The sequence below is a fragment of the Pezoporus occidentalis genome, unplaced genomic scaffold (genome assembly GCF_034315485.1).
Source record: "Pezoporus occidentalis ecotype Australia unplaced genomic scaffold, CSIRO_AGI_Poc_V1 ctg1, whole genome shotgun sequence".
Classification (NCBI taxonomy): domain Eukaryota; kingdom Metazoa; phylum Chordata; class Aves; order Psittaciformes; family Psittacidae; genus Pezoporus; species Pezoporus occidentalis.
In genome coordinates, this window is record NW_026912778.1 from 11454754 (window position 1) to 11472096 (window position 17343).

The 17343-nt window shown below is 37.7% G+C and overlaps 1 protein-coding gene across 16 annotated transcripts in view; it reads right to left on the reverse strand.

The window, feature by feature from the left end:
- The window catches only part of SORBS2 (sorbin and SH3 domain containing 2), a 149210-nt gene that overhangs the window by 45006 nt on the left and 86861 nt on the right, over nt 1-17343 (reverse strand). For 7 of the 16 annotated variants that reach the window (XM_062633063.1, XM_062633129.1, XM_062633350.1 and 4 more), the window contains exons 8-12: nt 12843-13316; nt 8212-8356; nt 5724-5899; nt 1183-1249; nt 350-394 (exon numbers count right to left, since the gene is read on the reverse strand). In XM_062633063.1, coding sequence (XP_062489047.1) covers nt 350-394; nt 1183-1249; nt 5724-5899; nt 8212-8356; nt 12843-13316 — 907 coding nt within the window. Of the gene's footprint in view, nt 1-349; nt 395-1182; nt 1250-4941; nt 5089-5723; nt 5900-8211; nt 8357-12842; nt 13317-17343 lie in introns of those variants that run through there. The other 9 variants (XM_062634240.1, XM_062633517.1, XM_062633997.1 and 6 more) reach the window with 6 other exon arrangements.

The following is a 17343-nucleotide window of genomic DNA, read 5'->3' on the forward strand; positions in this document are numbered from 1 at the left end:
ATTTGCACTTTCACACAGTAGCTCCCTTTCCATTTTGATGAGGAAAGGCTGCGTTACTCACAATCACTAGTGAAAATAAATGCAGTGTAATCAAGAAACTACAGTATTACACTGTACCCCATCTGCAGTAAGAAGCGCACAGCTGCAATTCATTTCTGTGGTAAGAATGAAACCAAAATTAAACTGTTTTATTTGGGAAAAAAGGCATGAAAAAACACCAACTGAGATCAAACAAGACGATAAAAGGTGTTTATGTAAGCATTATAAAAGCAAGCGCGAAGAGTTAACTACCCCGTTACTTGCTGACATTAACAAAAGACTCATTTTGAAATGAGGGAATAACTCCTACCAGTACTGTATGCATATGGAGTATTATACATGTCTGTGTCGTCATCTACAAAAAGAAATACACGTTACAATAGTGCAATACATGCCAGTCTATCACAGCAATGCAGATTTGTTTTTGCAAATACAAACAGCAGCTTGGTAGTCAATCAAGCTCTCTATTTCTTTTGCTCATCCCACAGGTGTTTTCTGAAGACTCTTGTCCCATTACACTTACCATGGGCTAATTTTACAATATTATTAGTAAAAGGGTGTCTTCTGGTCATGTCACCTATATTGTGTACTTACCGGTAAGCACTGAATTGCAAATTACAGCTTTCTGTCAGTTCTTCTCACTTCCTCAAGCTGAATTTCTTCCTTTAGTCAGCTCCCCTCTACTAGAGACTATTAAGCTGTTTTTCCTATCACAAAAAGCAACCTCAAATATCTACTATGTGACTAGTGTTCAAAGCCAGAATTTTCCTGCTTACATTTTATATTCAGCTGTTCTAACATAGGAGCTCTCCAAAAGAAAGCTGGTATGGTAGGAGATTTACAGCAGCCAATTTCTCATCCTTCAAACTGGAGATGGGGATCACTTCACTGAGCTCTCAGTGACTTGGAATCATACTCAGTGACTTGGAATCACTTTCATTTTACTAATAAACACATTAGAAATTTTCAGCCTTTGGCAGAGGAAAATAGCTCTCTCTGCAGTAAACTCAACCCATTTGCTTTGATTCATTATCTGACACTTGGTGAACACTTGTATTTTCACATAGCAGACAATCAAAATGCAGAAAAGTGCATTTTTTAATGCCACTGAGAACTGCCTAGCCATAACAAAAGCACACTTACCAGGCTTATGAACCATATGGATTTGCTTGAACATTGTCTTGTACCAATCCTTTGGCCTGTCAACTGTCTAAATAAAACATAATTTTTAACAATTAAAACCACCACCACCACCACCAACAAAACCTCCACCCAACAAAACCCCTGTGTATACAGATCAGGTCAGACATTTAATATTATTCCGGACACAAAGCCTGTTATGGTTTGTTCCCTTTTTAATATAATCATTTTCATACCATCTATTTCAAATGGTGTTTTTATGCTTTCCATCTAGGAATTCCTATAACAAGTTCTGGAAGACCCTGAAGGCTGAGTCAGTTTTGGAGTCTGATCTTGGAGGGTACAGTGGTTAGGAACATAGGAATTAGTGCCAGATCAAGAGTTTATCTTCTTAGTGCCCTATATTTGACCACGACAAATGTCAGATACTTTACAGTAAAATGCAAACACCTCAGCAATTATGAGAGTGTAAGAAGAGCTTCTTTTGAACTCCTGGCAATTTCCAACATAGATTGTCTTCAAAATATAATTATAAATAATGGAAAAAAACTTCTGAATACTACTGAGTAAAGAATTAAGACAACACTATATTTAAGAGCTAATATTAGGATTGTAAACAAACAGTATTTTCTTTCAACAGTTTTAAATTCCCTTTCCAAGCAAATTAATTTTAATTATTTTTCTATTTTGAGAAAACAGAATACAACAGACCTTTCAATAACCACTCATTAAATTGTATTTACCCCTACTTTTGTAAACTAAGCAGTCCCAAACTTCATGAACTCTACTCATATCAACATTTGCTTGTGCTTCTTTTTATCTCTTACTCTTCTGCATTTTCTCTTTTGCTGCCATCTTCTTTGAGATAGGATGATAATATTTCAGAAAAGGAGATAACATAAAGGCAAACATGTTTTCAGTATTATTATTCTTAAGTCCTAAAAATTTTGCTCCTTCCACTGTAGTCAGAAATGCAAGTTTTAATGCATTAGTCTTAATGTGCATGATCTTGCATTAGCTAGTACTAAATCTGCAAACACTCTGCCCACTGCTCTTTACCATGAAAAAGTGAAAATCCACTAATTCAGCTCTACAGATCTGAGTGTGTTCTCCTGGCACCATGCCATCTTTAGTGAATCACACTTTTGTGATTTAACATTGTTTCCCTAAAGGTATGAAACATCTATACTTGTGAAACACGGGTGAGAGCAATTTAGCTGGATTTGAAACAAATGTGTTGGTTTGGTACTCTAATATATATTCAAAAGTTTACCAGGAGGTCCAGAACGTCTCAAGGAATCCATGTTGATGTGCATAACCTCTGTGATGGTACTCGTTTCCCACAGCAGTAGAAACCTGCAGTGGTCCCATGATACTGCAACTGTCTTTCTAATTGTATTAGGCCAAGAAGGGTCTTCCAACAGAGCTTGAATCAGTGATAGGTGAATAAATTGTAAATTGCTATGACCGTACTCTTTGCCAAGGGACAAAGGTGCACAGATATCACTTGCCAGATCCTCCTTATCAGTCAGGTCCTCCACAAATCCACAGGAGGCTTTCACTTGGAGATCAGGTATGGATAAGCTCCCAAGTAACCAGAGAAGGCAGACTCCCAACATCTTTCTGGACATTTGAATGTTTTTCTCTCATCTCCCTCCTCACCTTGAGGTTTAAAGCCTCAGCCAGTAATTTGCCTTTACATTATAAGCCAGATAGGATTAGTTAAGGAATAAATTAATTTAAAAATGCATTTACTCAATTTATATCCACTAATCTTACGTACCAATCTTTTTTTTTTTGAGGAATTAGAAGTATTCACGATGTACCAGGCCATTCAGATGCCATCCTGTTTTGCATACATTGTATTTGTTTCAATTAAATGTTGGAATATGGTATCATCATATGTGAATGAACAATCAGCCAAATAGCATGTAGAGAGGACAGAAGTAGTACCTGCAGTTGGTACTTAGGAAAGTCCATAATCATTGCAGTATTCCTAGAATCCATCAGAAATTATGCAACTAAAGCAGGCATTTAAGACTTTCAGTGGACCCTCTGTGTTTGCAGTCATACCACTTTCCATGAATATGTTTTTTCTTTTCCTAGGATCCCGTCATAGTGGTGAAGTCTGGTGGTGCCATTTGACTGAATGTTTTTCTGAGTGAACAGCATTTTGTCCTCTCTTTTCCAAAGACTTAGTTTTTAATGCCTTGGAATTTCAACATCTGTGGGGCAGGGCTTGGCATGGTGGCAGAACTTAACAATGATCTGAATTTTCAGGCTTCAGAATTGCACTTCCCAGAGCTGGGAGGAGCTGAAATGGTATGGAGGGAACATGCCAACATGGGATCAAGGTTCTGAGAGATGGGAAAGCTTTATAGGAATCCTTCCCCTTTGAGCAGCTTTGGACAGAGAGGGTTTGCAGGAATAGAAAGAGAACATCACTCTTATTTCCTTGGCTAAACAGCTGTCACAAACCATGTTCTGAGAGTAAAGACAGACTTGGAGGAGATGATAATCACAGCTTGAAAATCTCCCTGCTCCTGAAAGCCCTCCAAATCTGGAATACAGATACTCCCAGGTTCTGACTTGCATGCTTACCTTTGAATAGCATAGTGTTTTGGAGCACAGTGTGTATGTTGCCTATCACCCATGAACCTGCATTTACTGATTTTTTGATAGACTGTCACAATTTTCATAACAATGGAAGAATAGGAAACTTTTAAACCTTGCATGCAGCAACAAAATTAACTAATGTGAAAACTTCACTCTCGCTCTCCAGATGGAGTGAAGCTGCATTTTATGGGAGAAGATTCCTATTTGGATTGCTGACTGACCTTGGAGAAAGAGTGAATGATACATCCTACCTTCTACTGTTTGTGGGAAATGCAGTTATAACATTTTTGCATGATTTTGCATAGTATTGCACTTCTGAGAGGTGTAAAGATGTTCTTACATGATTGGGGTATACAGGGCTCAAATACATTCATCCACATTTAAAATGTGATCTCAAATAAATAAGTTGAAAACAATCTCACTTCCAGCTAAGTAAGTCCTAAGAACACAAAGTGGCATGAGACACACACTCACACACATGTGCTACCATAATCTTTTAGCTCATACCTCATTGTGTGAATCATTTCTACAATGCTAAGTTTACAAGCTCTAAAATAGTTTGAAATGGAAATATAACAAAAACCAGAGCAGATCCAGCTGAAGAATGTCCTAATTCAAATTAAGTTATGCTTTTAGGAGAAAATCTATGAGAAACTCAGACCACACAATCCGAAAGTTAAATACAGGTTGGCAGTTTGCCAACTCTGTTAAGGACACTTGAGGGGGATTTCTGTTATAATCTTATATAACTGATATACACCCTCTTAGATCAATCTGCTACTAAAAAAGAACAAAAATAATTATCTTATATAAAGCATAGGGACTATTTACTTAAAAAGGGGGTAGGAAGCTAGTCCACAGTTGCAAAGGATTTTTATTTTTAAAAGATTCTGATTGCATTACTTTTACTACCAAAAATAAAGCAAGAAATGCCAGTTTCCCCCCATTCTTATAAAAATTGTTCCCATCTTACCACTTATTCTGATTTTTTCCTATTGCTTTTCTCCATCAATTCCCGATTCCCCCCCCCAATTTTTCAATCCATTGAAGCAGTTCTTGGCAATGCAACACAACCCCCTGTGTCAGTATTGGCAGAGAGGGTGCATCCAACAGCTGCTACATCCTTGCACCTCAGAAAGACTTCACCTGCAAGGGCTCTGCCGCTTTCATCGTGGCTCCCACTCTTCTTACTCTTTCTCCATCTAGCACGGCACTTCTCTGGCTGGGAAGGGCAGTAAGCACTCCTCCCCAGACCTAGTGCAGCTGCCACTGTACTCTCTAGACCAGCCAGAAGAGGCTGCCCTGACAGCAAAGTGGAAAGAATGCTTCAGCATAGTGAAAACAAAACTTCTCAGTTCGACATCCTGGGACCGCAGGAACTGGTGCCAGATGATCAAAACTCGGCTAGGCACAATGAAAGGGCTTCCATGCTGTTCGTTTAAATGGCACAGTGATTATATATTGCACTTCCACCAAAATCCTAGTCACTTAGATTATTATCAGAACAAAACTTAATTTCTACACTACCCTGAGGACACGAGAACCATTGCCCCCCAAAATGCAGGAGCATGAGAATTTTATACACACACACACGTATATATGTATACTTGCATGCATATATAGAGTATGTCTAAAGTTTATTTTAGACGTAACAAAACAATGCAATTAATACCTATCTCCAAAAGGCAAGAATTACAAGAGAAGCAAGAGAGACACAAATTTTTGGCTACTTCTAATTAAAACTAGAAACATGAGGTTGCCCAATTATGCTTCCATCAGCATTCTCCTTTTCTGTCAGCACACAATATTACATTCATGAGCTCGCTGATTACGCATACTGTATTCCACATTATATAAGACTAGAAGAATGCATTACTAACAATCAATTCGTTGTATGAGTTCATACACAGATTCCCAGAATTTCCTACCGTTCTAATTGCTGTAGGGATTCCCGATTCATCCACCGGGCCAATCCCTGCATAATGTGGAGCTTTAATGACTGTAATTTTTTTTTCTTCTTCTGAGGATCTACAGATTGGTATTGTACTGGTGGTGGTGGCACTGCCAACAGTCTCAACATGCTGTGAGTATGACTCTGTGGACTCTGTAAAGACAACATGACAGAATATTGTATAACTTTACAATAATCATACTTGGCAGTTGAATCACGCGTCCCCATTTCATTATGCTGTACAAAGACTGACAACAATCTTACCCATATACATATACAATGCTTAGTAAAAATTCATTTTAGCTGAGGCTTTGCCCTATTTAATGTTACATTATAAACTTATTTAAGGACCAGACAAGCTATTAAACTCAGATCATCTTAGATCAGAGGTACTTTTTCACAGCATTTTACGGAAAAAAGGAAAGAAAAAAACCCTCCAAAAATGTAGCAAAATCTACTGAGAAAGTGGCAGCCGCCTTCTTATAAATCAAACTCTTGCACCTCTCCTATGCTTGAAATTAGTGATATAATTTCAAAACTTCTCCCCCTGCTAAGTCTAGCAAACTATAGAAAATGGCTGTTCTATAAGCACAGCAATAGATTTCAAACAGCCCTCCACAAAAAGTTAGGCGATACACGTCTAGAAGTGGTAAGCTTTGATGCGTGAATATTTTTTAAAATTAATTCAGACATGCAATTTTCATCTCTTAAAGTTATGTTGGTATGCTTAAGAGCCTCCACATAATGGATCATAGTAACTTGGCACCTGGGCAGCAATCTGATGATCCACCTACAGCACTTATGCTGATCCATGCAGGCTGCTACCGGTTTGTGGCGACTTGCAATATTTCTACCCCTGCCCTCTTCCTATATATTTACTGAAGTTCACATGTCACTATTACCATTTCCCTCTAAAATTCAGAGCAGTTTATTTAACAAAAAGCATCTCACTGCTGGGATGTGTCATGTGGAAGTTTGTACTGCTGCAAATAATGTACTTCTTTGCTATATGCAGGAAAAAGAGCCCTACTCCTTTAGGCAGCATGTTTCAATAAATTAGTGGGCTGCTATAACACAGCTTTTTTTTTTGCTAGAGCAGGTACAGTGCTTGTGAGACATTTCACTGCAGGATAAATGAACGCAGGGAATAAAAATAAATTCTAACACTACTGGTGAAGATTACAATTGCCTTTCACATTAACATGCGTTGATTCTTCTGAAGCAAAATACTTGAACGTAATGTAAATCAGCAAAAGCAGCTCTACTGACTGAAAGCTCTAATTTTAATTGGAGTATTTTTGCTCATTCCTACTACAGAGAACTGGATTTGGCATGGCTGTTTCAGCTGTTGACTCAAGTTTGAAATCCTGTAAATAATCCAGGGCTACACATATATGGAGAGGGGCAACTCCCCCTGGCAAACAGCTAAATATTTGGGCCATTTTTCCAAAATGCATGATGTTAAATTTAGAAAACATTTTGGATTTGATCCTTCATTCTTTGTAGGCCTTGAACTAAGTCTGTCAGTGGGAGTTTTACACGAGCAAGGAGAATTACCTCAGGCTGTTACTGTGGAGCATAGAACTTCAGCATCATACATGAGCAAAAGTTATGGAAAACACTTTACTTATTTCTAAAGACCTACAGAATTAGTAGGTATTTAGATCAGCAAACTATAAGCAATCAAAGAACCTACAATTCTGGGATGTGGAGAAACCCATGTGTTCAATTTTTGCACTTACTGCTATTATAGGGATAGCAATATTTGTGTAAACCGTAAATCTCAGAGTGAGACTGTCACCTAATTTCCACACACACAAACCAAAAAAAATAAGCTCTGGGTTCACATTCAAATTATTTGCTTGTATAGTCTGATCTGAATATGCAAGACACTGGTCGAAAAAAGCAGCAGCAAATGACTGTTCTGGCAAACCGGGTTATACCAGCAAGGATCCCTTCTAAGGCTGATCATGCATCTTTAAAAAAACCCAACCAATGCCCTATAAAAATACATAATGTAATTATAGACTGACGCAACTTTAGGTGTTCAAAAGCTCAGAGCCCCTCCTGCTGTCGGCACCATTGACACTGAAGATTATGGAAGTTGTGGGGAAAATCAATGTACAAAGTTGGCCCTCGATTTCTTAAAGGAGGCAAAATCTGAAGGGGCTGCATAGGCTGAGCTATTTTGATATATGCTCTTTACTTGATAAAGCTAGTAGAAAGGTGGCAAGAGGTCACTCTCACATACATAAATAATAAAACTTAATAGTAACTCCAGTTCAGGATCACTACTGTACCTAACAATAAATGGTATTATTTATTTGCATTTACTTCCCAAGGTAGATGAATAGACAATACCTTTATTATGGATGTGAAGCACTCTGCAATTGTTTGCAGTCTTTGCCATGTGAATTGGAATATGTTGCATAATGTATAAAGCAAACATTCTGTGTGAGGCTTACCCATCATCCTGCCATGCTGCATGATAACAATGTTGGAATTGAGTGAAGCTGGTGGAGGGTAAGCTGAAGAAGGGGAAAAAGGCCTTTGAAAGTAACTCACTGGGCTGGCAGCAGTGCCAGAGTTCCCATTCACTGTGATCTGAGCCTGAGAGAAATAAAACAACATGCCATTAAACTACACACAAAGCCCTCTGACTGTCATCCAAACAAAGAGTGATGCAAGACTGTCATCTGCACACCGATTACTGGTTCTCAGGAGCCCTAGCCATTATGGTATCTGCATTCACTGAAATACAAAACTCATCACAAGGGGCGCAGAATATGTTGTTCCTCAATATACCTTGTACCTCCCCTCTTCTCTCCTTGTATGTGCTCTCTGTGAAGCATGCTGAAATTATGGGAAGGTGACAGAAAGACCATGGTCAAGGTGATGAAGACAGAACAAACAAGGTCTGAAGAGGTTTGACAGCAATGCAAAATGAAGACGGCATTAAAAGTTCCTCTCATTGTGTGACAAAGGCTGCCTGCCACAAATGACTCACTCCTTAATGCACATGCTCAAGCCCTATGGGTATTAATGTGCAGACCAAAGGGAGAAGTCTTATTGAGACTAGCTAAAAAGAGTGAGCCAAAGCTTCTTTTAAAAATGGAAGTCAGGTGGAGTGATTATGGGATGCTGAGATGTAACTCATCATAATAAAAATAAACAGCACCAAAAAAAAAACAAAACCAAAGAAACCCCACAACAGAACAAAATCGAATAAATAAATGGGGAAGCTAAGTAAACTGGCAGTATAGCAACATCACAAGCTGTTTAGGCTTCAGTCACAAGAGGTACTTCTGAAACAATCTGCTTCCCTGACCCCAGGTTTAGAATTGCCACATCTGGGCTGTAGCACTTTCACAGGCAGCATTGCAAGGATCAAAACAGAGATACTGAGAAAGCATTGAATGAAATTAGAGAGCGGTGACTATTTCATCAGAAAAGGGAGATAAATTCTCTGCAACACCTCTTTTAATGCAGAACTCTCTTTAAATCTGAACAAAATCAGAAGTGCTACAAACTTTGCTCAAATTTATATAACAAAAAAAAAACCATATAAAACCTGCTATAGATATAAAACATAAGACTATCTGAAGCAGCAAAGCATTAAGTAAAAATGTATTAAAAGACATAGTATGTTTTCATTGAAAAATGAAATAGTTCATGACCTCTTGTATACATTTGTGTTTTGGATATTACTGGTTTGATTTGAAATTTTTAATGGCTCAGTTTCTGATAGCTAAGACAGCAAAACAAATTCTGGCTCCTATGCAGACATCATGTGAACTCCTAGATGCATTCAGGGTTTCTCAGTTTAAGGATGCCTGTTTTCAGAACTGAACTGAAGGATTTGTGTTGTGGTGATGTCTCCATTAAAAACTTGTGTTTAAGTATTTCCTCAATAAAGTTAAGAACCAAAATGTTAATTAAGTTGGTTTTTCTCACACCACCCTCTCCTACAAAAAAAATTCCTTACACCTTCTTACTCAATTTGTATGGCTTTTGTTTCACTGAGGAGAGGAGCAGAATTAGCCTAAGTTCTTTGCCAACTGGAAAGCAACTCTTACGAATTACTGTAATAAAAAATTAAAATATTCTGGGTAAATTCTGGGTAAAGCTGGGCTTTACCATGTGGCTGGTTTAGACAATAAAGCTCTTATACTAAGCAGTACACGTTATCACGAAAACAGGATCCACGCAAGTAGCTGATGGACATCAGTCATAAATGTGAGGCATGTCCATATACAATATTTCTGGGTTTGCTTTTAAGGAAGGAAAGGAAATGAAATCTTAAAACACCTGTTTGTGAACTAGACCTTTCACTTTGCTAAATAATCTCCTTTGTGGGAAAATAAGATGATACAGAAAATAACTTTCACCAAAATGCACTTATTTCCTAGTCTACTGGGAAGATAATCCTCATCTCTTTCATGCTATTCATGTCCCTAAATTCCTCCAGTTTTTCCTCCAGCACACTGTGCTCATCTGCTAGCAGAGCCTACTACTTCTGCTTCTAGGTAATCAGTCTCTTGTAAATATTCCTCTTAGGTACCAGATTTGAGCTTCTTTTAATTTGCCTGAGCATCAGAAAGAGCAAGTCTCCGGACTTTTGAATCAGAGCAGAGCAAAGCACCTATATGGGGCTGAAGCTGTTTTGTAAGGTTCTCTCTGCTGAGGCAGGCAGCAAAAGCAACAAGGTAGCATTACAGATGTCTGGGCAATTTTGTGCAACCATGCTGCACAGCCTCCAGACGTTGAATTAGCCTAAAATACTCAGAATCAATTCTTGAAGCTCAAGACAGTCCTGGAACTTGGGAAGAGGCAAAAATCTAATGTGCACTTCCATTTCCAAGTTTCCATTAGATTCCACAATTTTAAATTACATAAAAAAAAAAAAAACAAAACACCATAAAGAACTCATGAAAATTACTTTATAAGGGAAATGTCTGTGATTGGAATAGAATCAGAAAAAATAGTTTCCAAAACCAGCAGCTCTCTGATTATAACTCCAATTCTAAGCATAAGCCCAAATAAGAATAATGATTCTCATACTTCAGGTTTTCAAAGAAGCTGTAATCTGTGACTAAAAGTATGGCAAATAAATAAACAACAGTTTTATGTTTAGCTCTGCCTTTTGCCTGGAGCATTTTACAGTTTTGTTGATTCAGCTCTTCCTGATGCTGTTTCTTCTTCTCAGAAAACCTTTCTGCCTAAGCTCTCATTAAGGACCTCAAGAATTAAAAAACATCTTCAATGTGGAGATAATGTCTTTGAAAGCATGGTTCCATCTTATGCAGGTACAGTGCTGGTTGGCACAATCCTATGTCACTTTTATTGTTACCTCAGCAGTTTTCATCTACGAAACCAACAGGAGTCTCCTTTGACTGAAGATCACTACACGAGGAGAACTACTAGCAGCACGTGCATGTATACCACCAGCTTTCCCATCACTTTCTCATTTCACAGATACATTTACAGTCATCTGGCCCTCCCCTGCAGAGGATGGGAGACGAAGACTTTTCTATACTGCAGAGGTGGGTCTTGCCAGTAGTTAATCTTGTGTGGGGCTGTTAAGACTGTCTGTGGACTTTTGTCCTTTGAGGGGAGGCTCATCCTTTCTAATGCTGAACAGCTGTTATGCTCATAACTGCCACGAGTAAGAGAGAAAGTGGTGGTCATATCTGACCCAACATATCCCTCTACAGGGAGACTATCCAAAAAAGGAAAAAAAAGAAGGATTGTTCAGTTCAGCTTATAAAAATACTGCTTAAAGAAAACAAAAACAGTTAGCTGATTATTTTAGAAGAAAATATAAATGTTCCAGGCTTCCCATAGCTAGTAAATGGTTATGTAGTGATTGTGCTTCATTTACATGTACCAGTCTGTAACAGTTACGGTATCTTTGGTTACAACTACTCTATGCAGATTCACAGTACTGACTCTCAAAAAGAAAAAATGTAAAAGCAAAAACAAAGTTGCAGAACTGTGTGACAAGAGTTAGGAATGACAGCTTTCACATGCCTGTTATAATATTACTTTTTTTTAACAGCATCCAGAGCATTGACAACAGAGCACTGATTCTCCAGGTGACTGTGCAAGTTTGGGCTCAAAATGGTTGTAAAATATATACAAAACTTTAAAAAATACATATACTATTTCTCTTCTCAGACTTGAAAATGATAACATGCTCAAGGAGTTGTATGAAGTTTGAACACTGCTGTGGCCCAGTAAAACTTTGGTCTCAGAGCATCTTTCTACTTTGCAATTCAGCAATGAATTGCTCCATTTAAATAAAAGCTTTGTTCTGACTCATTTTAGTCATGCAAATAATCTCAAAAGAAATCAGAAGGGATCAGGATTTGACCCAAATTCCATACCTTCTTTCCACCCATATATGAGTGTACTAAGGTAGAGAAAACTGAATGCACATATGAAATGCCTAATTGCAGGCTGGTTTTTTTCCTTGATTTAACTAAGACAAAAGTAACAGGACACTTGGGTACTACAAGATTATGAAGTTCATTCATATAAGAAACTGTGCTTAGGAGAGGAAAAGGCTAGTTAGAGGAGAGAAAAACAGTATCGTGCAGTCAGTGGTCATGGCTGGGGAAAAAACTGCATTAAATATTGCCAACATTTACTATGAATTTGCAAGTTATATTATTGAAAGCTGTACCTCAGTATAAACCAAAAATAGTGGTAGCCCAGAGGCTACAAACTCCACAGACCTGTACATTGTTAACAATACTTTAAACAAATCTCTTCAAACTCTACATACTACCTGCTGTTAATGCATTTGCAACAGGTATTGAATTTATTTTCATTTATTTTAAGCAAAGTGTTTGATACACTTTAGCTGACAATACAACTGTACAACTTAGTATCATCTTCTTATTACCAAAGCTGCTATGCCAATGACTTTTTTTAAACAACTGTTGCAAAACATACTGTCAGACTACAAGCACACACAAAAGAATACTAACAGAACAGTTGTCTGTATAACAGGATAACAGACAAGTTTGAATTCTTTTGCCATTTGACTACCTGTTTGAACAAATGGAGGAGGAAAAAAAGGAAGCATAATTACATGAGAAGCAGCAGCAGTGTTGGTTAAGGTGGTGCCATCAGACACAGCAGACATCTGGCTCAAGGTTGGGGAAGGTGTTTCAGAGCAGTCAGTAGTATCATAGCTACAAGTCTGCAGCTCATCTAGAATGGCTGTGGAAGACTCACTCACTGTGTGGGAGGAGCACTCACTCATGGCAGAATCTGTGCTTACAGATGCTGTTTCGTTCCTGTGGATACTTTCAGAAGCTAGGTATGGGTATTTATATGAAAACTGTGAAAGGGCTGGGATTTTATAAAAGCGTGGAGGCAAAAAATCATCAAGCGTTGGCAAAGAATATGGTACTAGATGGGTGCCACTGTCTGGTGAGAAAGAGGCTCTGTTAACTGGTACCACGGGAGGAAGAGGCAGTGGAGAAGCTTCTGTTGCTGTTTGTCTGTGTGTCTGTGAAGCATTTACCTCCATCACAGGGGCAGTTACTTTCTGGTTTCCAAGCTGAGATTTGAGGGAAAAAAAATAAGAAAAGAAACAGATTACTAAATGAATAAAAAACTTTTCCCTTTGCCTCTTGCTGTGTGTAGGAGAATTACAGAAGTGTAAGTTTTTGAGCAGCCCAAGGAAGTTCACATTGACATGGATTAGGAAATAAATCAACCACACTCTACATTAAAGAAGGAAAACACAAAAGAAATCAATGCATCAAATAGTAGTGGAAGCAATGCCAGAAACCATAGTGTGCTAGGGATGCACATTCATAATGTACTGCAAATACTAATGATCTTAGTTTTGCGTCAAGAAGGCTCAACTATTTTATACTTAAAATAAATATGTGAGGCTAGAGAACATCAAGTTCATTTTGTTTGTAACAGGAAAAAAGGATCTGCAAGTCTGATCTCTGTATATGTTGCTCTCTATTTTTGTCAGAGGACAGGTATCATTTTGAAACTAACTGTAGTACACAAAACGGGCAGGACTGCAAGGTAAATGGAAACAATAATACTGAAAGTTTATATCTGCAAGCAATAGGTTGTGGAATTTTTTTCCTCTTGTGACTGAATATATCTTCTCCACTGCCTCTGTAATAAAAACGTTTGGATGATCCTCAGAATTTTCAAGCACCCTGGAAGCACCCTGTCAGCCTACTGGATAAGGTGTTTACATAGGAGCCTTTTCAACATTAGAGGACACAAGGACTGTTAGGATTACTGGTATAAATCTGAGGAACAACAAAGACTGGGAGCACAAGAACAGGACACGTGTGACTTTGTACTGAAACAAAACATGCTACCTGTTTGGCTTCAGCATTCCTTAAACAGGGAACACCCCCATGAGAGTGCTTCTGAAAACTGCCACACTATGTATGAGCTTTATATTTTGTTATTTCAAGACACACATAGGACACTGGGTTTAAACCAGTCCAGAAATCGGCTTTTGGGATCTGCAGCTTCTTTTTGAATTGAAGGTACAAGAAAAGCATGTTGGCATCCAATCTTTATTGAACAGCTGCACAAACCCTTATATTCTGCTATTAACCAGAAGCTTTCAGTCAATCCCAAAGTATGTCAAAATACTGCCTAATGGTTTCTTTTTCAGTTGGGCTGCAGAACTCTGGAATAGCTGCAGGGGGAGAGCATTTGGGATTTTAAATTCAGGTAAAATAGAGGACAGCAAGATAACATATGCAGTAATTACTACTTTAAAAAGAAACATTTATTCATAGATATCACGTTGTTGCGAATAACACCATGGTTATTTCCTACACTCAGAATAGGCAGATATCTAAATCTAATCATTCAAAAAATGTTTCGAGTAACCAGATTAAAATACCATTTTGGCATTTTAATCCAAAATCTGAAAATACCTTCTAAAGCTCTTATGGACAACTTTAACACGACCCAGACTGTGGTACTTATGAGAGGTCACTGGGGGTCCAGTTCCATAATTCTTGCTGAGATCAAGTGGAATTTATACAAATAACCTTACTCCAGTCAATGGGACCATCCATATGAATAAGCATTTCAGACAAAAATCTTAAGCATGTGAAGAGATATCCATCACTTGTTCCAAATAGTTCGAAAGAGCCCTTTGGCATTACTGGACCTTTGGGGTACATAAAAGTAGCCAGAAGCTGCTGTTAAAATCTGCAGTTAAAATGGTGAAGAAACTTAGTCAGCTTAAAATTCAAATCTTATTCACAGCAGTGTTTCAAATCCATAATTGGGGGAATAAAAGGAAATCTTTCCATAGCATAAATCTGAACAGATTACTTCTTAATCAGCAAATCAATAACTGAGTGTATGAGTGTAAATGGAGATAGAATTTTTAGTGATAACTAATTTGCCAACATAAACTTCAGAAGAACAATATAATACTATTAAAATATTTTCATAAGAAGCAATTATATGCAGATGTGAAACAGCTGGTTATACAGCTTAGTGTATCAGGGGGTTAATATGTATGCATTTATGTACACATACAAAAATCAGTCATTTTACCTCACAGATACATAAAGGGAAGACAGAACCATCATTCACGATGAATTTCATTGTTCATCTCATAATTCAAGTTCTCCAGAAAAAGATATGAACCAGGAGATCACAGTGCAATTATGAAGGAAAGCCAGTATGAAGCTCTGAAGTTCTTGAGACCAGATATGCTCTCAGCATCCCCAAGAAGAAAAGTTACATTTGATGAGGCCAATATATGTAAATTGATCTCTAAATTGTTAAAATAACAGGAAATTCTGGAGACTTAACAACTTAGTAAGCCTTCTGGCTTTGAACAGGGAAGACTGCCTGAATGCTTGAGAAAAGGGATGGACAACACAAGGACAGATATTCAGGGTGCATCCAGAGAGCTAGTGAAATTGAGTTCTTGAAGAATGAAATTAATTGTGTTTGGCAAACAATAGCTGATTTCATCAAGCTAAATTAATAAAAAGAATATAAAGTTATCATTCTTACAACATGGGTAGAAGGAATGCAGCAGTTCTAGGTACTGATTCCCAGTGTGAAGTTTCTCAGCTTTGTAGAGTAAAACTTGAATATTCTGCCTAGTTCTACAATTGTCATAGGTACAACCATTACTCTGGGAAAGAGTGGCTGAAATGGTGATTTAAAACCCACATTGTTTTCAAAAACTGACTGCACCATTTAAAAAACATAGAGTGTTGGTAAACCCTAAATAAATAGGTTTGGCTACTATTAATCCATACATTTCATCACTGTGACTCCAGAAAAAAATTAATACCAGTTCCATTCAGTGTGCTTCAGATTAGGTTTGTTATTGTTATAGCACAAGAAACACTTGCAGAAGTCACGTGGATTAAATGCCAAACAAGTACTTAATCAATTAGAATGATGAAAAACTAGTTAGACTGCATGATTATCTTGAGTTGTGGAGCGTTGCTTGAGAGAAAAATCATGACAGTCTTGAAGTGAATTGAAGGTCTCAAGTGCAGCTCTCTGCTGGTCCTTAGAAATCTTCACCTTACATCAAATAGTAAAACTGAACAATAGAGTTGCTACCCAATTCATGTGAAGTAGACAGATGACCCTCATATGGGTTTCAAAACCAGTCATCTATCATTTTAATGCAACATCTGTGGGGAGTGGTGTGAGATTACTAATGACACCAAAGTGCTGGCCTTGCTTCAACAGTCAAGACACAGATAGAGACTTAGACATAAGTGAATAAACTCATTTTGTTAATACATAGTAGAGTTTAGTAGTCAACAATCGAATTACACCCATACGCTTGCACAAATGGGTAAAAATACCTTTATTTTTAATTGTTAAAAGCTGATGTAGAAATTTCCAGACTGATGCTGCAAGTTATATTGCCATGCCCACTTTCAGTACCTAGTAGGCCTCTTATTCTAAACTCATTATAAGGAGGTGGAGTTCAGCCCTTGTGCAAAACTACATTAGTGATACAGAACTTAGAATTAAAATTATGTGCTTGATTTTCTTTGCTTGCCATCTTCTCCCAAAACATTGAAACCTGCCTTGTCCCCCTTCTACATCACTCAATGTCCTGTCAATACCTAACAAACTAATGTATTTAATATACTGATTCAGATCATTATTATGATGCAAAAAAACCCCATTTTTACAAGCATCTAGTAGACTAGTTTTTATTCCTTCAGGACCACAAGGGCTAAAAGAAAGTGTTTACTAATCTGTGGAATTCAAACAAACAGGACAAATGTTTCGCATCCTCAATCTCAGAGACTGGTACATAGCACAAGAGGACACTTATGAACCCAGGAACAAAATGAGCAATAAGAATACCAGGCATTTATTTCAGAAGATGCAGCTCAGGATTCTTCATCCATTTAAAACTTTTTCTTACAAGAAATTTGGGCCACAATTTACCTCCACTGGTCTCATACTAATGAGTGCTAATTTTCCTGTTAAAATAGATTAGATTCTTTCTCCCACATCTGTAGTATGGTATAGAGCAGCATCATCTCTTAAGTCTGTAACAGTATAAAAAATTCTAATACTGAATAACTTGAATC